This window comes from Echiichthys vipera (genome assembly GCF_963691815.1).
Source record: "Echiichthys vipera genome assembly, chromosome: 3".
NCBI classification, from domain to species: Eukaryota; Metazoa; Chordata; class Actinopteri; order Perciformes; family Trachinidae; genus Echiichthys; species Echiichthys vipera.
Window position 1 is genome coordinate 2,110,741 of NC_139828.1, and position 24,533 is coordinate 2,135,273.

The 24,533-nt window shown below is 47.8% G+C and overlaps 1 protein-coding gene across 7 annotated transcripts in view; it reads left to right on the plus strand.

The window, feature by feature from the left end:
* pde4dip (phosphodiesterase 4D interacting protein) overlaps positions 1 to 24,533 on the plus strand; it is a 117,746-nt gene that overhangs the window by 62,154 nt on the left and 31,059 nt on the right. For 3 of the 7 annotated variants that reach the window (XM_083940550.1, XM_083940551.1, XM_083940553.1), the window contains exons 1-12: positions 12,400 to 13,804; positions 16,105 to 16,242; positions 18,275 to 18,394; positions 19,038 to 19,130; positions 19,491 to 19,700; positions 19,864 to 20,022; positions 20,285 to 20,380; positions 20,834 to 20,971; positions 21,071 to 21,250; positions 22,817 to 23,011; positions 23,091 to 23,345; positions 24,276 to 24,444. In XM_083940550.1, the coding sequence (XP_083796676.1) occupies positions 12,542 to 13,804; positions 16,105 to 16,242; positions 18,275 to 18,394; positions 19,038 to 19,130; positions 19,491 to 19,700; positions 19,864 to 20,022; positions 20,285 to 20,380; positions 20,834 to 20,971; positions 21,071 to 21,250; positions 22,817 to 23,011; positions 23,091 to 23,345; positions 24,276 to 24,444 (3,016 nt within the window). In that variant the 5' untranslated portion in view covers positions 12,400 to 12,541. Of the gene's footprint in view, positions 1 to 2,418; positions 2,543 to 2,636; positions 2,795 to 4,919; positions 5,035 to 6,241; positions 6,278 to 12,399; positions 13,805 to 16,104; positions 16,243 to 18,274; positions 18,395 to 19,037; positions 19,131 to 19,490; positions 19,701 to 19,863; positions 20,023 to 20,284; positions 20,381 to 20,833; positions 20,972 to 21,070; positions 21,251 to 22,816; positions 23,012 to 23,090; positions 23,346 to 24,275; positions 24,445 to 24,533 lie in introns of those variants that run through there. The other 4 variants (XM_083940555.1, XM_083940554.1, XM_083940552.1 and 1 more) reach the window with 3 other exon arrangements.

The window sequence follows — 24,533 nt, forward strand, 5'->3', positions numbered from 1 at the left end:
ATTACTAAAAATAGATGCAAAACCACCACAAAAAGATGCAAAATGACTAAAAAAAGATGCAAAACCACCACAAAAGATGCAAAATGACTAAAAACAGATGCAAAACCACCACAAAAAGATGCAAAATGACTAAAAATAGATGCAAAACCACCACAAAGACATACAAAACAACTACAAATGGAGGTGAAATGAATACCCTAACCCTAACCCTAACCCATCTCCATGTTTCTAAACACACTCGTCTGAAATATCGAAGCAAAGCCGCTGTGATCGTGGTTGTCGAGGGAACGCTTGTTGCTCTTCAGATGTACGAACGTCTCTCTGCTTCTCTCGCATGAATATAGTTGGAAGAACACGCAACGCGTCCTTTTCTTCACGGACACGTAGAAGGATTCACGTGGAGGTTTAATCTGAGTGTGCAGGGATGAAATTACGCACGTACAGTCAGGTGTAAAAGTCTGTTAGCGTTGTTGTTTTGAGTCTGCTCGTGCAGAGAGTCGGCCCTGGTCGCTCCCGTCACCACACACCCTCAGCTGCTGCAGCACAGCCACAGGGTGGTCATCGCAGTTTAGACAGCAATCAGCTCAATTTAGCACTTTGTCAGAAAAATAACAAGGAGCAGAAGTTGTGACCTTGGTGCAGACGGACTGTTGCATGTTAGGGTTTAGTGAGGGGTCAGTGCTGCTGCTGCTGCTGCTGCTGCTGCTGCTGTTACTGCTGCTGCTGCTGCTGCTGATGCTGCTGCTGCTGCTGCTGTTACTGCTGCTGCTGCTGCTGCTGCTGCTGCTGCTGCTGCTGCTGCTGCTGTTACTGCTGCTGTTACTGCTGCTGCGTCTGCTGCTGCTGCTGCTGCTGCTGCTGCTGCTGCTGCTGCTGCTGTTGTTACTGCTGCTGCTGTTACTGCTGCTGTTACTGCTGCTGCTGCTGCTGCTGCTGTTACTGCTGCTGCTGCTGCTGCTGCTGCTGCTGCTGCTGCATAAATAAACTCTTTGGCCACAGTTTATCATTAGAGCTATTAACAGAGCTGACTGAGTGATGTGTGGAGGAGGCGCTGAGTGGTGGAGCAGTGACGGATCGGCCCTCACATGTTTTCCCCTCTGGAGACAAACTTCACTCTGCTGCTCCGGTCTTTGTGTTCTGAACGTCCCCCGAGGACGCTTCGTTTTCTGCTCCGGCTGCTGAGAAACATTGTCGTTTTAAAACATTAATTGCAGAAATCACGATACAAATGCTGGTTCATTTTTAACCCTAAAGTTTACCTGTGAAATCATCGACTGTCTCTATTTTTAAAAAGTTAAACGACCACAGAGAAAAGAAACGAAAACAGAGAAACCTGAAATATCTAAAAAAAGATGCAAAATGTCTAAAAATAGATGCCCTCAAAGCAGTTTCAGTCCAAAGCAACTGGACTTGGTTTTTTGTCAGGAAGACGTTTCACCTCTCATCCAAGAGGCTTCATCAGTTCATGTACGCATCTGACCAGGACCAGGACCAGGACCAGGACCAGGCTGGGACTGGACCGGGACCAGGACCAGGACCAGGCTGGGACTGGACCAGGACCAGGCTGGGACTGGACCAGGACCAGGCTGGGACTGGACCAACTAACTGGTGTGAGATCCAGGTATTTAACCTCTCACAAGGCCGATGATGTCACTGGAACCCTTTGTGCTCCAAGTGCCCACGACCGTCGTTAGAGTGACAGTCGTTGGTTGGAAGTAGGTCTGGACTTGGTTAGTGCTCTATTGAGTCTGAACGACAGTCGTTGGGGTCACAGGAGGACGTTTGTGAACAGTTGTTCTTTGAGGTTGGATTGTTGGATGAAGGGATGAAAGGGCAGCATTGTAAACTGGAGATAAGTGGTGTCTCAGACCTCGCCATCTATGTAAAAGTAGAGAAACCATCGCTAAGCAGAGGAGGAGGTCTAAGACACCACTTCTCCACTTCTCTTTGCCACTCTGACGGTCGTTGGCACTTGGAGCACAAAGGGTTCCAGTGACATCATCGGCCTTGTGAGAGGTTAAATACCTGGATCTCACACCAGTTAGTTGGACCAGTCCCAGCCTGGTCCTGGTCCTGGTCCAGTCCCAGCCTGGTCCTGGTCCTGGTCCAGTCCCAGCCTGGTCCTGGTCCTGGTCCAGTCCCAGCCTGGTCAGATGCGTACATGACCTGATGAAGCCTCTTCGATCAGAGGTGAAACGTCTTCCTGACAAATAACCAAGTCCAGTTGCTTTTGACTGAAACTGCTTTGAGGAGAACGACGACCTGGACACATGAGAACATTCACAGGCTTCTAAAAAAAGATGCAAAATGACTAAAAACACACGTTATAGATTTAGTGTTCTACCAAACATCTGAGCAGGATGTTTTAGAGTTGGAGGAGTTTAGTTTTGCAGATGATGAAATATTTTTGTCCTGAAGGTCGACGGCAGAGACTCTGTCCGATCAGAACGAAGCCGAGCTGCAGCGTCGCCTGGCGGAGCGACAGGAGGAGATCGTCGTCATGCAGGAACTCCTGGAAACCAAAGTGCAGCTGCTTCAAGAGGTAAAATATCCATAACCATCATCATAATAATAATAATCCGCCCTGAAACAAGCTGATGTTGAAGATCTGTGTGTCTCGTCCGTGTGGCGTTCAGGAGGCGGAGCTGGCACGAGGTGAGGCCGAGCGGATGGCCTCGCTGGCGGACGCTGAGGCTCAGCGCCGCCTGGCTCTGGAGAGAGAGATCGGGGAGAGGACGGAGGAGGAGGAGGGGAGCGGACTGCTCGGTCGACGGGTCATGGCCGACAAGGACAGGTGACTTTAACCTACCGCTGAAACACTTACACCGCCAGAACAAATCCTTTTTGGGTCATTATCAGTTTCCGAGCGGCGTTATCAACAAACGTACACCAAGACGTCCCTGAGCACAAGAGGACGGACCTACGACCGTGGACAGAGAGCCAGAAATAAATGAATGCGAGGACGGTCATACTGAACCAACATTGCAGATTTCCGTGGGAGACTCTGGTTTTTCGTTGCCCTCTCCTGTTTTTTTCCCCGCGGTCACAATTCTCCCGTATTTCTCCGTATCCATGAAACCTTTTGTCACTTTTCGTTGTCGTAACCTGTTTGTGGCGAAGTACAGCAGTGATGCACACAGCCAACAACCACCTGCGGACGGTTTTTGGCTGCTGTTCGGTGAAATAATGTCATTAATGCAGAAAATATTAATTACATTCTCTAAAATGAATGAATGAAACAGAAAGCTGACCTCCTGATCTGTTGATTTGAGCGGTTCTACTCGTTCTATTCCTAAAACCCATCAGAGCGATGAAACCGTGGATGTGTAAAAGATCTGGATACAGTGTTGATGGATGAATATACTTTATTGATCCCAAGCTGGGGAACGACCGTGTTGGGGGTGGAGCTCCGATCATTCCTGTTAAAAGCTGCTCATCAGAGCATGAAGCCAAAAAAGTTCAACTAAGGCGTCTAAAGATACGCAGCTGATCTGCGCTACTTCCTGTTTAGCGCTCCGGCTAACTAGAGCGAGGGTTAAATGATTTAATCGAGCAGCCTTTCAATATGTTATCGGACCAAATTCTGATTTTACTGTTATTTCTCGGGGGTTTTCTGCTGGAGAATGTACTTAAAGTTTTACAGACATCTCTTTATTTCATGTTAGGGCGCCCTCCCACTGTGCCTCCGTCCCGTGCCCCGTGCTTTAGGGTCCTTGTCCCCCCCTCCAGGCCCGTTTGTACTCACACTACCTGGGCCTCGGAGAATGCTTCTTGCTGCCTATACGTCATCACGCCGTAACACGTCACACGCATTGATGACGTCATGGCGATGCGTGGCTTTGTTTCCAGATCTTTCCGTAGACCTCAGAGTTTTTGTGCGTCTTGTCGACTGTTTTTGAATCGTTTCATCGACCAAATCTGCAGTTAAAGCGCAAAGGCTCTGCAGGTTGTCAGTCATCCTCTCAAACCCGCCCTATATAAGACGGAGGGCTGTGATTGGCCCAGCCAGGGTTTGGTTGGCTGCAAGTCTGTCTGAAAAGATCTCTTCTTAGGGATGAAACGGTGATGAACTGTGGTGTAATCCCAGACAGTTAAATTTAATTCATCATTAAAACCGTGTTTGAACATTTTGAGCGCGCTGAAGACGGTCAACCTGTCTGCAGAACACCAGAGATGAAAATCACTGCAAAAGGCTGTTATTATTATTATTATTATAATTTAATATGTGCAAAACAAGTCTGAAGCCTCACAGCGAGAGGGTCCCTGGTTTGAATCCCTGCTGGGGCCCTTCTGTGTGGAGTTTGCATGTTGTCCCCGTGTCTGCGTGGGTTTTCTCCGGGTTCTCCGGTTTCCTCCCACAGTCCAAAGACGTGCAGGTGTTCGGTTCATTGATGACTCTAAATCACCCGTAGGTGTGAATGGTTGTCTGTCTCTGTTCGTCTCTATGTGTCCTGTGATAGACTGGCGTCCTGTCCAGGGTGGACCCCGCCTCACGCCCGATGTCAGCTGGGATCCGCTCCAGCCCCCCACGACCCCGACAGGGACAAGAGGCTGAAGATGAATGAATGAAAACAAGTGCAAAGTGCTGAAAATGTCATTTATTGTTTTCAGTGTGAAACAATACGGCGACAGCACTGATGACAGTTTCATCTGTGCGAATCAAAGGGTTTGAGGTAGTTTAAGCTTCGCCTCGACTACTTTTCCCACTTTATAGACGACACAGTTCATCGGTTGATTAGGAAAAACAGCGATTACGATCTTTAGTTGCGTCGTTACTGCACAGATTCTTTCTTTGGCTCTGGGGCGTCTGAGGCTGATGCTGCAGCTGGAAACATCCACTGACCTTCAGAAACACGCCTCAGCCCCGACCTACATACTGTAACTGACCCTGGGCCTCTCTCTCTCTCTCTCTCTCTCAGGGCGATCGAGGAGCTGACGCAGCAGAAACATTTGCTGGGTCTCCGCATCGAAGAGCTGGAGGTCGAAGTTCACAGTCTTTCCTCCGCTCTCAAGAGTGAAGGACGAGAAGCAGAGGTATGTTTGTTTCACCGCCCCTCGTCACCTGCCCTCCGTCTTTGTGCTTTGGCTCGAACCCCGACAGACAGACAGACAGACAGACAGACAGACAGACAGACAGAGAGACAGACGGACAGACACACAGACACACAGACAGACAGACAGACAGACACACAGACAGATGGACAGACAGACACACAGACAGATGGACAGACACACAGACGGACAGATGGACAGGCAGACAGACAGACAGACAGACAGACAGACAGACAGACAGACAGACAGACAGACAGACAGGCTGAGATATGAAAGCTGTTTTTATATCCACATGTGGGTCAGTGTGGCGTTGGCAAACCACCATGAAGATGAAAACGTGCACGCTGTGGCGAGGACGGTCGTACTGAACCAACACTCCAGATTCAAACTGGAGACTCCGGTTTATCGTTGCCCTCTCCTGGTTTTCCCCCCGCGGTCAAAATTCTCCCGTACTTCTCCTTATCCATGAAACGTTTTGACACTTTTCGTTGTCGTAACCCATTTGTGGCGAAGTACAGCAGTGACGCGTGTTCACCTGCGGACGGTTTTTGGCCGTGGTTCGGTGAAATAATATCATTAATGCGGAAAATATTAATTACATTCTCTAAAATGTGAACAGCTGCTGCTGCTCCGCTCATTTGTGAACAAGAATACTTAGTTTTGCTGCGTAAGAACGAAGAGACACTAAACGACTAAAATAGATGCAAAATGACTTTATTCTGTTGTCTTTCTTGTGAATTAACAGTCAAATTTAAAGTATTTAACATAAAAGTGATGTTCCATTGCTCTTATCTTTCTTTTTTTAAAGTCACAAGAATGCAGGAAACTAAGTCGGACCCCCACTTTGGTGTCAAAGTCCCATCTTGGAGGTCTCAGGGTCGGCGAGGATGAGGTCAGGCCGTGTACGGTCGATCCGCTGTGGATCGTTTATTTTTGGTGTTAATTCAGACGTGTCACCGGATACAGCTACAGATATTTTTATGATCCGGCCACAAGACGCTTAAATAAGCAATACACCAGGATGGGGTGTGATCTGGAGGGTCGGGGTGTGTGTGTGCGCGTGTGTGTGTGTGTGTGTGTGTGTGTGTGTGTGTGTGTGTGTGTGGGGGGGGGGGGGGGGGGTCCCGTCAGAAAAAGGCAGATTTGATCGTGTTTCCTGTGTCACTTACGTTTCCTTGTTTCCCCGCAGAGCGCTGAAGAGAGGCGAGTCCACGCGCACATGCAGGTAGGAGCAACCTCTCTCTGTGTGTGTGTGTGTGTGTGTGTGTGTGTGTGTGTGTGTGTGTGTGTGTGTGTGTGTGTGTGTGTGTGTGTGTGTGTGTGTGTGTGTGTGTGTGTGTGTGTGTGTGTGTGTGTGTGTGTGTGTGTGTGTGTGTGTGTGTGTGTGTGTGTGTGTGTGTGTGTGTGTGTGTGTGTGTGTGTGCCTGCAGCTCCTCCTGGTGGAGTCGATCGGTGCTGCGTGTGTTTCTGACGCCTTCACAGTGATGTTCTGTCCCAGGGGAGACTATTCTTACAGCTGGAAAGATCTTTTTTTGTTTTTGTTATTACAGATTATTTCACTTTTCATTTCACTTATCACAAACCAGTTGATGCACAGTAAGTGTGGAGCTCCGTGGGGCCCTGGAGTTTTCTCCAATTCAGTGGCGTGCACAGACTTTTTGAAGGGCAGGGGAGAAAAGGGGCACATATAGCACGTCCTCACCCCTGAAGAGGACACTTTAACACACGTTTTGGCTCCTAGAGGACACTTTAGCACATGTTTATGCTCCTAGAGGACACTTTAGCACACGTTTATGCTCCTAGAGGACACTTTAACACACGTTTTGGCTCCTAGAGGACACTTTAGCACACGTTTATGCTCCTAGAGTGCACTTAAGCACACGTTTTTGGCTCTTAGGGTGCACTTTAGCACACGTTTATGCTCCTAGAGGACACTTTAGCACACGTTTATGCTCCTAGAGGACACTTTAGCACACGTTTATGCTCCTAGAGGACACTTTAGCACACGTTTTGGCTCCTAGAGGACACTTTAGCACACGTTTATGCTCCTAGAGTGCACTTAAGCACACGTTTTTGGCTCTTAGGGTGCACTTTAGCACACGTTTATGCTCCTAGAGGACACTTTAGCACACGTTTATGCTCCTAGAGGACACTTTAGCACACGTTTATGCTCCTAGAGTGCACTTTAGCACACGTTTATGCTCCTAGAGTGCACTTTGACAAACGTTTTGGCTCTTAGAGTGCACTTTAGCACATGTTGTGACTCTTAGAGGGCACTTAAGCGCGCATTTTGGCTACTAGAGAGCACTTTAGCACATGTTTTGGCTCCTAGAGGACACTTTGGCACACGTTTTGGTTCCTAGAGGACACTTTAGCACACGTTTATGCTCCTAGAGGACACTTTAACACATGTTTTGGCTCCTAGAGGGCACTTTAGCACACGTTTTAGCTCCTAGAGGACACTTCGACAAACGTTTTGGCTTCTACAGGACACTTTAACACACGTTTTTCAACAATTGGGTCATGAAGGGAGGCGAGCACCCCGATCCTATTAAAGGCTGCTGTCGTGACCTCCCTTCCCCCGATAGTGCTGCTGATATCAGCTCCATGTCTCTCAGGTCGCTCCCTTCAGATCAGTAGCGACCAGAGGAGCCGGGTCACCGTAGAGTCAGCTGTCACGCACACTACAGTCCTGCTCCTTTAGCCCCGGCTTCCTCTCTGACGCCAGTTCTAATTATAATCAGCTCACTGTCGGCCGGCCGCTCCGCACAGAGACCTGCTTCACCAGGCGGCCGCAGGAGGAATCGGGTGTTTACTCTGCACACCAACAAGAGGGACGTTTGAGCAGAGACACCACCTCCTCCTCCTCCTCCTCCTCCTCCTCCTCCTCCTCCTCATCGTCTGCCTGGACGTTAATCCTCCGCTGTCACATGTTGGTATTTCTGCCACTCTGAGGAAAATAAACAGTGTGTGAGCTGTGTTCGGCACTTGTCTCTGATTAGGATTAATTGACTTTTGATTGCGTGCCTCGTTCCAGTCGATGGGTGTTTTGGTGTCGTGTCTGCAGAGGCTAACAGGGTGACAAATGTGCACACAGTCCGGGTCAGGAGAGAGCACACACACACACACACACACACACACACACACAGGAAAACAAATGGCATGTGAGGACAGTTATATCAACACGTCTCCCCTGCTGCGATAATTAAAGACGGATGGTGAATCTGTGAGTGTGGGAAAAAAGAGCCTGTCTGTTGGAAATTACGTCAGAGTCCTGCAGCTCCATTAAAGCGTCACATGGTTCACAAACACACACACACACACACACACACACACACACACACACACACACACACACACACACACACACACACACACACACACACACACACACACACACACACACACACCCACACACACACACACACACACACTCTCCCCTTCAGACTGTGACACGCATGTGAGGGCCGGACGAGGACCTGGTGCCCCTGGGAAAGGCATGAACTCATTCCACGCTGACGATTCAGAGAATTTAAAGAACCTGATGGAAAACACTCGGTCTGTTGTTTTCAGTTCACACCACAGCCCGACTTTGGAGCAGGGACAAGGTCACGGGCTCATAACATCACGGGCCCCTACAAAATGATCCCACAGAGATGCCAAATGACCACAAGTGTACACAAAAAGACCAATGATGACCACAAAGAGACAGAAAATGATTTTAGGGATGCAAAACCACCACAAAAAGATGCAAAATGACTTAAAATAGGTGCAAAACCACCACAGAAGATGCAAAATGACTAAAAATAGATGCAAAACCAGCACAAAAAGATGCAAAATTACTTAAAATAGATGCAAAACCACCACAAAAAGATGCAAAATGACTAAAAATAGATTCAAAACCACCAGAAAAGATGCAAAATGACTAAAAATAGATGCAAAACCATCACAAAAAGATGCAAAATGACTAAAAATAGATGCAAAACATCACAAAAAGATGCAAAATGACTAAAAATAGATTCAAAACCACCACAAAAAGATGCAAAATGACTAACAACATGCATTGGTTTTGCATAATATGAAAAAAGAGGATATCTCTATAATCTTAAAGACTCAACATGTGATTCACATGTGAGCTCAGAGCGTTCGGAGCCGACATCACTCATGAAAACAGTGAAATTCTGTTTTAAAAGCTGTGTAAAACATATTTGACGCGTTCTTTATTTCAGAGAAACAGTAAATTAATTTTAATCTGGAGGGAAAAATGAAGTAATGTGATGTTTAGTCCCAGATGTTTATGAACTAAAGAGCATTAAAGAGCTCAGACCCTCCTGTCACAGTGAAATGGTTCAGTCCAGACCTCTGCAGGAGCTCCCACTCCCACATTTACGTGAGCACCGAGACGCTGGAGGAGAAACCACCTGATGCTCGTCCTCCGAACATGTTTCAAACCTTTATTAACAAAAAACAAACATCAGGTTCAACTGGAAACAGCTGAGGACGAAGATCACGCTCAAAATAGATCTATTTAAAAACAAGAGGACGAATTAAAACGTCCTGATTTCCTGTTTTAGACACTTTTGCTTTGTTTTTGTCTTTACCACAGTGTTAAATATTAAATATGTGTTAAAATGTGTTAAAATGTGTTCAAATGTGTTTAAATGTGACTGAAGTACAAAAGTATCAGCATCAAAATACGCCCAAAGTACAAAATGTGAAATGAAATGGACTTTAATGTCATTTGCACAGTAAAGGTGGAGCAGGTGCTGTAATATTAAAATACAATAAGATTTTCCACTAAAACAGTGAAGACAAAAGATGAAAAACACTTAAAAACACAAACTTTTTCTCTAAAAACAAATAAAAGATATTAAAACAATAATAATAAAATAATAATAATGTATTTTATGCTACTTTAAACTTCTACTACACTACATTTTGGATGGATTTAATACTTTTATTTGTTAACTTTCAGTTTATTAAAACTAAATATTATCAACAAATACATTTAATTTAATTTAATTTAATTAAATGATCCTCACTTTTATCACCTGGAGCATTAAAGTGATTTTTACATTAATATATAAATATCTATAATGTGAAAATCTGCATTTCAGCAGAATGAGTACTTTTTATTTTTTATTATTTTAATTTTGATGCACAAACTTTTACTTAAATAACATTTTAATTGCACTTTTATTTGTAATTGTGTGTTTTAACACTGAGGTGTTTCTACTTTTACTGAAGTGCACATGAACGAGTTCATGCACTTTGATACTTTGTAACTTTGGATTTATAATAAAATTAATGTTTTGGACCAAAACAACAACAACAAAAAAAGACGGGACTAGTTAAAGCCGCGGAGTGAGACATCCTCTCAAACGCGGAGGATCTTTGCTTCCTGCCCCGTTGTCTCGCAGTGACAGCAGCCGCCTCTCCCTCCATCCTCCTCCTCCTCCTCCTCCTCCTCCTCCTCCTCCTGCCCGGGCAGAGGCACACGGAACCGGGACACTCGGACAGTCTCCTCCGGCGGACCCGGAACATCCAGAACCGCGGAGAAAAAGGATAAAAGATGGTTTATGGTTCCGTGTTCGTGTCGGGTCGAGTTCCGCTGCAGTGACATCAGCAGCGGATCGTTTCCCTCCGCGGAGCAAACGAACCCGGATCGATGGTGACCGACAGCGGCTGCATCCTGCATCATGCGCCCGCACGGGGAGCACCCACGGGCGGGGACGGAAGCACCGCAGGAAGTGAAAATGTCCTCTCATCACATCCGTTGTGCACTTGAATGAAGGCTGCAGATCACGCTGACGCCACAACGTGATCCGGCGAGATTTGGTTTTTGTTTTTTTTCTGCAGAATTCAGAATCAGAAAATCATCATCGTGAAAATCTGGAATTTAATGTGACTGAAAAGTTCAGTCGTGACCTCTGAGCTCATCGACTCTTAAATGCACGAGAACTAATACATTCAGAAGGACTTTGCACTGGAACAGGAAGTGCGGACGCTAGTGATCGACCGATACATCGGCTGATGTTTGCGTTTCTTACGCGTGTCGTATCGGCCGGTGCGTGCTGCCGCGCTCGCCGATAGCTTTATCCCGTCATTACTCACAGACGGGCGTCCACAGGCAGCTCCGTGTGGCTGCAGACGCCTTTTTTAAGCTCAGTAAACGTTCCTTTTTTTAAATAGAGACGCGTAAAATTTGTTTTCATCATTGTGTCATTTGGGTCGCGACCCGACCCGGGTGAGCAGTGGAAGATGAGTGTGAGTGAGCGCGTTGTGTCATTTCCACGATGTAAATTCAGGGAGTGAAAATAGCGTCTGCTCGAGAAAACCGTCGGTCCGTACCGATCATCGGCTAAAGCTAAAAAATCCATATCGGTCGAATTTGATAATAATGGATCAGTGTCACCAGACGACAGTTTTTGGCTAAATTCGATCAAACTTCCTGTTTAACCTTCAAATCTAAACGATGTTGTAAAGTTCAGAGTTCGTTTAATGTTTTTAAACTAAAGTCGAACGTCTTCTCTTTGGAACCAAATCTGGTTTGAACGTCCTAAATTATCTTTACGTGGTCAAAAGGACGCTAACACGCTGAATTAGCCGCGTGCTAACCCTTTAGATCTCCTCTCCGTAAACACTGAAGCTGCTGGTCGTCCACATTAACATCAATGTTGTCCAATCTTCAGTCCTTCACAATAAAAGCCTGTGCTTTAACAGCTCCAAAATAAACCGTAAAGTCTTTTTAAACCACCACCTGAGCCGCTCCGGCTGAGCGTCGCCCAAACGTTCTGACCGCTTTACTCATTTGACGTGGAAATGTTCGTGCACAAATATATGAAATCTATCTTTTAAATTCTTAGAAGTCTGTAAATAAATTCTACTCGCGCTTCGGTGGCGATCGCCCAGTAAAAGCACCACGAACAGACCGGAAACTGCGGCAGACCGTTTCCGTTCGGACAGGGATGATACCAGGGAACGGCGTCCGACGGTTGACACAGTTACTTCATAGAACGCTTTAATTCAGCGCAGTTGGTCGTCACAGGTTTTCAGTTTGGATGAGTGAGACGGACGGAGTCAAGACCGACTTAATCAAGTCCAAGACCAGGTCCAGTCGAGTCGAGACCAAAGGCAGTGGAGACTACGTCGAGACCAAGGTTCAGAGCAAATCCAGTCCTGTTTCAGTCCTGATGCTAATAAAGTGATTAAGGAGTTCGATAAACAAGACTGATTGATCTTCTTACATCAAACATCTGTACAGCTGATCCAGGATCAACAGTCAGGAGCAATCGGACCAGTTCTCAGTCACCGAGTCCAACGAGGCACGAGACCAAGACTTCAAAAAAGCGTTTTTGAGACTGGACTCAAGTCCTTCACCTGTACAAAAGTCCGTCACTTTACTCTGAACTCTTTTTTAAGTGACAAAAGAAAGTGACTTTAAAGCAGCTGCTGTTTGATCGGCGGTTCACTGCTGCGTGCCGTTGTGATGCTGGACGTTGTGAAGATGAAGGAGGCGTGCAGGATCTGTGCCCGCGAGCTCTGCGGCAACCAGCGCCGATGGATTTTCCACCCGGCGGCCAAGCTCAACCTGCAGGTGCTGCTGTCCCACGCTCTGGGCCACGAGCTGACCCGGGACGGCCGCGGGGAGTTCGTCTGCTCCAAGTGCGCCTTCATGCTGGACCGCATGTACCGCTTCGACACGGTCATCGCCCGCGTCGAGGCGTTGTCCCTGGAGCGCCTCCACAAGCTGCTGCTGGAGAAAGAGCGGCTGAGGCAGTGTATCGGAGGCCTGTACCGCAAGAACAACGCGGAGGACGGGAGCGTGGCTGTTGTTGGGGTCGTTGGGACCGACGCAGGGTCTGAAGAGACTCCAGTGGTGGATCTGTCCGCCTTGCAGGATGGAAGATACTCAGATATGATCCAGGATGATCTGACTTACTCTGTGTATGAATCCTGGGCTGAGAAGGAGGACCCCGGCCTGGATCACCACGCCCACCAACACCACCAGCACCACCACCAGTGCCCCGCAGCAGACTCTGTCCCTGGCCAGAAGCCGAGGCGGTGCAGGGGTTGTGCAGGACTCCGCGTTGCTGATTCTGACTACGAAGCAGTGTGCAAGGTGCCTCGCAGAGTTGGGCGCAGGAGCACATCCTGCGGCCCGTCTACCCGCTACACCCTGGGAGTGGAGGACCCTGCCACAGCTCCCAGAGAGTCCGAGGCTACAGTTGCCTTTGAGTCCTCTGCGGCCGAGCTGGACACCGATAAGATCATGTGCGACCGGACGAGCCCCAGCCCGGCGTCGTCCGTGGAATCACTCGACACCGCCGTGGATGTGAGTTGCCTTCCTGTGAACCACAAAGAAAAAGAAGAACCAGGAAAAGATCTAGAGGAGGCGCCAGCGAGACGGGACACTCCGTGGGACAACCCCCCAAGTGAGAGCTCCCTCTCCGGTGTTGAGATGGTGCTGAGCCTGCTGAGGGGCTGGGAGTACCGCCCGGTGAAGCCTCACAGGGGCAGCAAGCTCCCGGTTCTGGTCAAAGCCAAACTGGAGCAAGGCCTGTCGCTGACCCTGCACATCCCACCGAGGTCGCCCTGTGGCGGGGAAGCAGACTGCGACCTTTACCCCCACCAGCGCATACCCGAGGTGGTGACTCCGTGTCCCCAACATGAGCTGCAGGCGGAGCTGGCAGAGATGGAGGAGCAGTGGCTGGATGATTACGTTCAGTGCGGGCCGTTCCGCTTTCAGCAGGTAGATCTGAACCCCCAACACCTGAATGACCTCTGAGCTTACCGTAGCCGCCAGTGTCGATCTGTAGCTTTCATTGAATCAGGACGGAGCGCGTTTTAGCTTCATGGTACGGCGTTTTTGTTGTGTTTTGCTCGCTGCCTTTATGTCGCTCCAGCGCCTCGTGTTTTTTGCAAGAGGCGTCCTGATCGACTCGAGATGAAGTATGTCAGAGCAGACCCAACGTCCTGTAACTTCACAGTGGTCGCAGTGTCTGATCAGGGCCTTTAGCAGTATTGAGTTGCATTATGGGAAGTGTAGGACACAGATTTTATTTAGAGAGACACATAAAAAGGACCAAAACTTGTGGTTTCTCGGCCTCTGAAGCTTCGATTTTGGCTGTTTAATTGTCTTTTGCCTCAACTTGATGATCCAATTCTAGAGAATAATCTAAAAAATATGGAAAATTGGATGAAAAAATATCAATATGGAGGAAATCTTGGGACTGAATTAAACAGTAAAGTAGAATTTCCGCACAGAAATGCCGTAGTTTCTTCACTTGGATGACTTGATGCAACGTTAGCAATGTTTTCCTTCACTTATTAGTGGAATTAGTGGTCCTTTTTGCAGAACTAGACCAGTCCCAGACCTCTGAATCACCACCAACAAACAAAATTCACCCTGATCCTCATCTGGAACATGGATGTCTGCAGGTGTCGCCCTGTAAACCCTCTGAATCTGACGCAGGCTCCCAAACCTCTCTGGACTCTGTGTCCCACTCATCTCCCTCAGCCCTGAACACGCTCGCCTTGATTACCCTCCCGGGGAGAGCGCAAATACTCCTCCTCGTCTGTATCCTAGCAACACTTCCGTTGCCATGGGAACGGTCTCCAAGCGCCACAGCGCGAAGGGCTCCGGTCCAGCTTCATAACTTCTTTTGTTATGTTAATGATTGAGTGAGAACGCGGCTCAGTGTGCCGGCAGACGGGCAGCTCTGTTATCGGTGTGTTCAGGTTCGTTACACGGCAATTTACCCGTCCGTGCTAAAGACCTCGCAACGTTTACGGCGTTTACACGCGGAGAATTTACACATGGAGTCCAGAGCGTTTAAAAGTAGACTCTGCTGTTTTGTTTTGGCAGTGGAAGATGATTATTCTGTAATACATGAACTCTTTAATATAGATTGTTAAGTCTCTGACCCTGGAGTGTGTTTGGGGAGCCGGCTGAAACAGCTGACGGCGTCCTAAAGGGCGGCGTGACATCACATCGTTGCGCAGATCATAAAAACAAAAACAAGGAAGTCAACAACACGCTGCCGTGGCAACAGCCACTTCCCCAGGAAGTCATCGGGCAGCGAGCTGACATCACTTTCCACTTTCACTCCTGTTGTTCACACAAAAGCTGCAGAGACAACACACACGCACACACAGACACAGGCAGACACACACACAGACACACATACACACACACAGATACACACAGACAGACACGCACACAGACACACGCACACACACACACGCAGACACATACACAGAGACACACAGACAGACGCACACACAAACAGACAGACAGACACACGCACACAGACACATAGATACACGCACACACTTACACACGCACACAGACATAGACACACACGTACGCACGCACACAAGCATACACACACAGACAGACACACACAGACACACACACACACACACAGACAGACACACACAGAGACACACACACAGACAGAGACAGACACACACACACACAGTCATTAGCACTACCTTTATAACACTATCTCTTCATATTTTACCTGAACTGATCAAACCTTTTTATCTACACCACATTTTAAATACCTTATCATTTACATTCTTTCTCTAAACTATCATCACGTCTAATTTTGCATGTTGTCCGTGCAACGGTCACGTCTTTAACTAAGAACCTGACACAAGGTGCAGATTGCAGTAAAGCACCTGCTCTTTGGTCTGAACGAAGGGAACCGAGTCACACTTAAACGCCATTTTATCTGCTGTTTGTCCAAAATTTCACCGCCTGCTTGAGATCAACGGCGCTGGGTTTGGCTTTCTTGAGGGCTTTGTGGCTCTTCCACCTCCTCATGTGGCTGAGACACTGACAATAGGAGCAGCAGCAGTGGGCTGCAGGATACACACACAGCTGAAAACACAGCAAACACTCTTTTATGGACCTTTTAATCAACAGGCAGGCAGGTGTGTGTGATACCTGATCGCTATTTGCAGATAAACTAGGAACCCTCGCCCACACACACACACACACACACATCTACACTGTGGTAAATGTTTGTCTCCTGTGCGTTTCAGAGGCTGGTGGATGAGCAGCAGGGTCGGCTCAGTCAGTACGAGAGCGCTGCAGGTCAGTGTGTCGGGGAGCTGCAGAAGGCCCAGGAGCAGGTCTGCTCGCTGCAGGCCAAGATCAGAGAGAGCGAGACCAGGAACCAGGTACCCCCCCCCCCCCCCCTCCTCCTCCTCTCTCCTCCTGCTCTCCATCCAGCGAAGCGTCGTTGTGGTGTTTAACCCTCCTGTTGTCCTCATTTTCTGTATACACCCTTTGTCCTCCGGGTCAAAATGACCCGTCTTCACTAAACCCCTAATATAAGCAGCTTAATTGAATTTAAACACCAAACTTCATCTTGCTTGAAGAAACAACTTGTCATTCACCACAAAATGTGTGAATAACTGAGTTTTCCCTCTTCACTTCATTTCTATAGCTTAAGAAAAGAAAAAAAAGGCCCTGTCGTCTGCAGCACCTTTATAATCTCTGCAGTCTGCGAAAACACCTGTGTGTTGTTTACGTCTGCTACTGTCTCGTTCACGTCTGCTACTCATTGATCTGAGACTGATCAAAGGCACAGCCGTCCGTGAGAAGACCCCATGATCTGTCTTGTTACGTCTGCGACTGATTAAAACAACTCAAACATTGAAACATTCTGTGGTTTGTAAATAACTCTGTGACCTTGAGTTCAACTCTTTTTGACCCCAGGACGACCTTTGTACCTCTTTGTGTACAGCGTACACGGAAATGTGACTAAAAGCAACATTTCACTTTTTCTACTGTTGGTGCCAAATGAGGAAAAGTCATGAAATTTCAAGTTTTTTTGGTTTTTAACACAGTGGCACCCGCCATTTTGACCCGAGGACAACAGGAGGGTACATGTGTGTGTGTGTGTGTGTGTGTATATATATATAGCTGTGCACTACAATGTTAGTTTAATCTTAATTTCCCTGATGTGTTTTTTTTTTGTAAGTCAACATTGCAATGATGGGCGACACGGTGGACTGGTGGTTAGCACGGTCGCCTCACAGCGAGAGGGTTCCTGGTTTGAATCCCGGCTGGTTCCTTCTGTGTGGAGTTTGCATGTTCTCGGGGCCCTGTCGTCTGCAGCACCTTTATAATCTCTGCAGTCTGCGATAACACCTGTGTGTTGTTTACGTCTGCTACTGTCTCGTTCACGTCTGCTACTCATTGATCTGAGACTGATCAAAGGCACAGCCGTCCGTGAGAAGACCCCATGATCTGTCTTGTTACGTCTGCGACTGATTAAAACAACTCAAACATTGAAACATTCTGTGGTTTGTAAATAACTCTGTGACCTTGAGTTCAACTCTTTTTGACCCCAGGACGACCTTTGTACCTTTTTATGTAGCTTACATGGAAATGTGACCAAAAGCAACATTTCACTTGTTCTACTGTTGGTGCCAATCGAGGAAAAGTCATAAAATTTCAAGTTTTTTTGGTTTTTAACACAGTGGCACCCGCCATTTTGACCCGAGGACAACAGGAGGGTACATGTGTGTGTGTGTATATATAGCTGTGCACTACAATGTTAGTTTAATGTTAATTTCCCTGATGTGTTTTTTTTTTTGTAAGTCAACATTGCAATGATGGGCGACACGGTGGGGTGGTGGTTAGCTCTGTCGCCTCACAGCCAGAGGGTTCCTGGTTTGAATCCCGGCTGGTTCCTTCTGTGTGGAGTTTGCATGTTCTCGGGGCCCTGTCGTCTGCAGCACCTTTATAATCTCTGCAGTCTGCGATAACACCTGTGTGTTGTTTACGTCTGCTACTGTCTCGTTCACGTCTGCTACTCATTGATCTGAGACTGATCAAAGGCACAGCCGTCCGTGAGAAGACCCCATGATCTGTCTTGTTACGTCTGATTCTGATTAAAACAACTAAACATTGTAACATTCAGTGGTTTGTAAATAACTCTGTGACCTTGAGTTCAATTCTTTTTGACCCCAGGACGACCTTTGTACCTCTTTGTGTACAGCTCACATGGAAATGTGAATAAAAGCAACGTTTCACTTTTTCTACTGTTGGTGCCGATCGAGGAAAAGTCTTAAAATCTCAGGTTAAAAAAATATCGTTTAGGGGATTTTTTTTTTTTTTTTTAAACACAGTGGCGGCTCATTTTGACCCGAGGACAACAGGAGGGTTAATGCTGAGTCTGTTGTGTGTCTGTGTGTGTGTTAGAAGCTGCAGCAGCGTCTCAGTGAGATGGAGCTGGAGCTGCGTTCAGCTGGAGAGGAAGCTCAGCGACAGGAGCGAAACATCCAGAACGTCACCGATGCTGTTCACTCCAAGGAGGCAGAGGTACAGACGGATACATGAATACATAAATAACACGAGTACAGGACGACGTATTCACATCCTTCACTCAAGGAAAAGTACAAATCGCACACTGTAAAATAAAAAAGAGTGCTGCGTTTAAGATGTTACTTAAGTAAAAGTGTTTGACTCTAAGCTGATAAATGTACTTTTAAAAGTGTTAAAGTTAAAGTTTTAATCTGCTGGGGGTTTTTTTGAGTGGACCTAAGTCATTATATGGCATCACAATTATTAATAATATCAATAATAACAAAAAACAATACAATAATAAAACCATAGGATTAAAAATGATTAAAAGAAAGAAGAATCCTCATATTTAAGAAGCTGAAACCATGAGTTTTTTTACGTTTCTGCTTTAAAAAATGACTTTAATTATTATTAAAATAGTTTCCATTTTATTTTCTAACTGATGAACTCTTTAATCTCTATCTCAAATCTGACTACAGTTCAGAACTCAAACTGTGATCAGTTACGTTCATATTTAAACTGTGTGTGTCTCTGTGTGCGTGTGCGTGTGTGTGTGTGCGTGTGCGTGTGTGCGTGTGCGTGTGTGTGTGTGTGTGTGTGTGTGTGTGTGTGCGTGTGTGTATGTGTGTGTGTGTGTGTGTGTCTCTTTGTGTGTGTGCAGGCTGCAGAGCTGTGTCGGGTGATCGATGAACAGAATAAGATGCTGTGTTCTCTCAAAGAGCTCGCCAACCGCAGCCAGCTGCAGCAGCTGCAGGTTTGTCCTCCGCACTGACACTGAGCTTTTTCATCCGTCAGGAGAAACACGACTGCACTGATTCATAACACTGAAACCATTTGTTCCTGTCTGACTGAAGTCTTCCATCAGGACGCCTCAGGCCACATCCACACTGCTACATTGGTTTCCTGGCGTCCACGCGACTCTCCAGCCTCTAAATCGGACTTTTATTTTGAAATCTCTGGCGTTTGTGTGGACGGAGATCGTTTTAGTTTTGAATCTCTGTTTAAAATGAAAAGTAGTCGCGTGGTCGTCGCCTCACTTCTCTTTCTTTCTCTCTCTTTTCACTCCTGTCCCTTTCTGTGCCCCTCTGTTTTGTCCCTCGGCTGTTCCCCGCAGGTGTCGGGTGCAGACAGTATTCGAGGTCAGGGGGAGGTCCTGGCTCTGCAGGCGTCTCTCTTCCAGGCCCAGCTGGAGCTGCAGGCCGGTGAGCGCGCGCAGCGGCAGGCATGCAGGACGCAGGAGGACCTGAGCCAAGCCCTGCAGAGGCTGGAGACGGACCTGCAGGGGGCGCTGCAGCACAGGAGGGAGACGGAGAGACACAACCAGGTGAGGAGAGGAGGTTTTTATGTGTTTGTTTGTAATGAGGGGTTTAAATGGAGGGGAAAGTGAGCGTGCACGCATCAGTTATGTTCCCTGAAAGACATGTGTGTGTTTGTGCGTGTGTGTGTGTGTGTGTGTGTGTGTGTGTGTGTGTGTGTGTGGCGTTCAGGATCTGCAGCTGGCTCTGGAGAAGGCTCGATCAGCGCTCCAGGAGAGAGAGGAGCAACTGAGAGAGGGCGAGCAGGAGAGACAGAGGAGGGACGAGGAGAGAGAGAAGACGCTCAGAGAGCTGAGGACGTCCCTGCAGACCAAAGAGCAGATGATCGAGGTCAGACACCGTAAACACGCTCTCTCTCACGCACACACACACACATGCACACACACACACACACACACACACACACACACACACACACACACACACACACACACAGGATTCATGCAGAGCTCACTGCACAGGAATGTTCTCTGCAGACACTTCACATGCCGCACATACCAGAACAGGAACCTGCACAGCTCGGTGTGGAAGTGCTTCAGACGCTTCCTCTGTGATTCACTAACGGATGAACGTGACTTTTGATTTGATTCAGGAATACTGTGAGCTGCTGGACCATCCACAGGAGCACAGGGACTCCCTGCTGCAGAAACTCCGCCAGCGAATCAAAGAGAGAGACCGAGCTCTGGAGGTGAACCCCACACACACACACACACACGCACACGCACACACGCACACACACAATAGTCATGTGGTACATCCTTCGAACACTTATAAAATAATAAAAAAATATATATTAAGTGGATACAAATGAGTATTTAGGGCATAAAAATAGTATTTTGTGAATGAAAATAGTCTTTTTTCCCCAAAAATAGTATTTAGTCGATTAAAAAAATAGTATTTAGGGCTTCCAGCTGGTGTATTAATACTTTTTATACTTTATTAGCCTTTGAATTGATTATTAAAGTATTTCTGATTCTGATTCTGTGTGAAAACGGTTAAAACTCCAGATGCTTTCAGAGCCCTTTGAAAAGACTCGTGGTGATACGATGAGACACTCACAGCACCAGGCTTTGGTCAAACCTGGCTCTTCTTTAATCTTCTTCTTCATGATTGACGCTTTTTTCCACGTCCCAACCCTCAGCGCGCGGTGGACGACAAGTTCCGCAGCGTGGAGCAGAAAGAGCAGGAGACTCGGTGTCTTCAGCTGCTGCTCAGAGAGAAGGAGAGGGACCTGGAGAGGCAGCGCTGCGTCCTCACCAACAACGAGGAGACCATCACTGTAAGAGCCGCACACACGCTCCTCAGTCTCCTCCGTCTCACTGTGCCTCCTCCAACACTCCTCTGTGTGTGTGTGTGTGTGTGTGTGTGTGTGTGTCAGAGCCTGGAGGTGCTGCTGCGTGGTAAAGCTCTGGAGCTGCAGCAGGTGAGCGACGCCTGGAGGAACGTCCAGCGGCAGCAGCAGGACAGCGAGCAGAGACAGAGCGGCGTCCTGAGGGAGAGGGACGGCATCATCGGCCAGCTGCAGGCGGCGCTGCACGCTCGCACGCAGGAGGCGCAGGTACGGACAGGAAGTGGCCTGAAGGAAACTACACTTTAACCACTCTGAGACATCTGATAGTCCACCATTTTAGAGACAGACTCCTCATGTGAGTCTGGGTCTGTCTGACGCTAACAGCTACAACTCAGGGGGTCCTGTTTATGTTCCCCGGGTGCATAAGCCTCTGCCTCCGCGGATTTCATGCAGCATTTTGTGAGAGTTAGAGGTTACGGTCAGGGTCAGGATTAGGGGGATAGGGTTAGGGTCTACATAAGCCTATTTGCCGGGGAATTCAGCACTGATTGTGGACAAAATAACAGACCGGGGAACATAGGTACGCTCCCCAACTGAGCTGCAGAGCGCTAACGTTAGCTCCGTGTCTTTAGAGTCTGAGAGCAAAAAGCGACACAACAACATGAGTGTGAACCGTTTTTCCATCCCAGTGTCACAGAAGAGTGAAAACACAAGTGAACCAGGTCTGTAGCCTCAGAGGATCATGACTGCGGTCAGCAGCTTTAGGGCGCACTCCCACTGTCCCTCCGTCCCGTGCCCCAGCACGTGTCACGGCTAAAGTCTGGTTCCTTTGACCAGTGTGAGTGCAACCGTACCACGTCTAGGAGCGGCACGCTTGCCGTCCACGGCCCGTTTGGGAGAGGTGGGCTTTAGTAAAGCGCGTTTGCACATGTACGAGCACGAGCGTGCGCACGTGTACGAGCACGAGGCCTACGGCGGTTCTGAGGTCATTTCCTGTGCGCCTGTTGGGACGTAGAAAAAAGAAGGAGGGACCATGCACGGACATTTCCAACAATGGCGGTGAAAGGTTCACGTTGGTGTCATTTTTCCCTCTTGTGCACAAAAAGGAAGTGATGGTGTTTGAGCTGGAGACTGGTGGAGGATGAAAAATACTTCAAATGCATCAAATAGTAAAAATGAATCTCCAAAATGCAGATAAATGAAAAGTGATCGCACCATTTTGATTTGAATCCTTCCTGTTCGCTCTTCTCGTTCACGCAGCCGTGTTTTTGTCCTGAGAGACGCACAGTTAAGAAAAAAATCATTCTTCTTCTTCTTCTTCCTCTTCCTCCTCTCCTTCCCTCCTTCCCAACGGCCTCCCACTTCCATCCTCCTCTTCCTCCTCCTCCTCCTCTTCTTCTTCCTCTCCCTCCTCCTCCTCTTCCTCCTCTTCCTCCTCCTCTTCTTCTTCCTCTCCCTCCTCCTCCTCCTCTTCCTCCTCCTCCTCCTCTTCTTCTTCCTCTCCCTCCTCCGCCTCTTCCTCCTCCTCCTCCTCTTCTTCTTCCTCTCCCTCCTCCTCCTCCTCCTTCTCTTCTTCCTCTCCCTCCTCCTCCTCCTCCTCCTCTTCTTCTTCCACCACCTCTCCTTCCTCCTCCTCCTCCTCTTCTTCTTCCTCTCCCTCCTCCTCCTCCTCCTCTTCCTCCTCCTCCTCTTCTTCTTCCTCTCCCTCCTCCTCCTCTTCTTCTTCTTCTCCCTCCTCTTCCTCTTCTTCTTCTCCTCCTCCTCCTCCTCCTCCTCTTCTCCTCCTCCTCCTCTCCCTCCTCCTCCTCCTCCTCCTCCTCCTCTCGGCTGCAGGACCTGCGCTGCTCCCTTCTGGCTCAGGTCCAATCAGCTCCCGGCGACGTTCTGGAGGAGCTGAAGATCCGCCTCCAGCTCAAAGACCGCCTCTTCCAGGAAGTGCTGGCTGACCGGACCCACCAGGCCCGGGAGCACCAGGAGCAGGTCCAGGATCTGCTCCGAACCATCAGCTCCAGGGACCAGTACATCCAGGTAGAGCAGAGCAGCTCTGCAGCAGCAGGTCCAGTATAAATCTGTTAAAGATCAAAATCTGACACGGGTCTCCCTCCAGGACTCAGCGGGCCGCCTCGGGGAGGTGATGAGCGAGCAGACGGGGCGGCTGCAGGAGCTGCGCAGACAGCTGAGCGCAGGTGCGGGGTGGAGGTGGGACTGCGGGGCGGACTCGGCCCTGGAGCTGCAGGCCGTGCAGGAGGAGCTGCGTCTGGCTCTGAGGAGGGAGAAGGAGACGCAGGAGCAGAGCCGGAGCCAGGCGGCACAGGTGGACGCCCTCAGCCGGGCGCTGTACGTGAAGGAGGAGATCATCCAGGTCAGTGACACAGAGCCCCCTGGCTTCTTTCATTATATACGACATTTATACATTTATTCTATTAAACCGTCTCTTAAAGAAGTTATTATTCAAACGAGTCAGTTCTGATCCACGCCACAGCTGCAAACATCAACATCAACAACAACAACTGCTTTTATAATCATGAATCGGGTCTTTTTTTTAAAGAAAAATGAATCTAAATCATCTTTATATCTATTTTACAGTCAACTCTATGATGTGTATGGTATTGGTAGTTCATAAAAATGCTATTTAGAATGGAATAGAAATACTTTATTGATCCCAAACTGGAAAATTACAGTTTAACAGCAGAATTACACACAAACGCATCAATACAGTCATTTAAAAATACCTAAAGAATAAAATTTAGAAATAAGTTTACTGCAGAAAAATTGTTTTATTGTATAAAAATACCATTTAATGCATTAAAAATGTTATTTAGTGCATAAAAAGAGAATTTAATATATAAAAAATAGCATTAAATGCGTACAACATGCCACGTAGGGTATATAAAATACAATTTAGTGCAAAGAAAATAGTTTTTAGTGCATAAAAAATGTTATTTAGTGCATAAAAATAGTTTTTAGTTCATAAAAATACCATTTGATGCATTAAAAATTGTATTTAGTGCCTAAAAAAAAATATGCAGTGCGTAAAATCTGCAATTTCCCAGCTTGGGATCAGTAAAGTATTTCTATTCTATTCTAAAAATGTTATTGAGTGCATCAAACGAGAATTTAATGCAATAAAAAATAGTATGTGGGGTAAATAAAATGCAATTTCGTGCATAAAAAATTGTATTTAGTTCATAAAAAATAGTTATTAGTGCATAAAAATGGCATGAAATGCATCCAAATACTACTTATTAGTGTGTTTAGTGGACAAACATCTAATCTAACGTGTGCCGTGCAGGACTTCCAGAGGCAGATGGTGGAGCCCTCCGGTCTGTCGCTGGTGGAGCGGTTGACCCAGGAGGTGCAGGAGCTGAGGGAGAGCCTGGTGCAGCAGCAGGGCGCTCCCCCGGCCAGAGGCCCCGTCCCGGGCCGCGACCGGCCCCACGGCAGGCAGCCTGAGTTTGGAGGTGGGCACCAGAGAAGCATGGGACAGTATCTGTGAGAGCAGCAGGGAGCGGACCGTGGTGCAGGGGCCCCGGGGGCTCCGGGGGTCCTG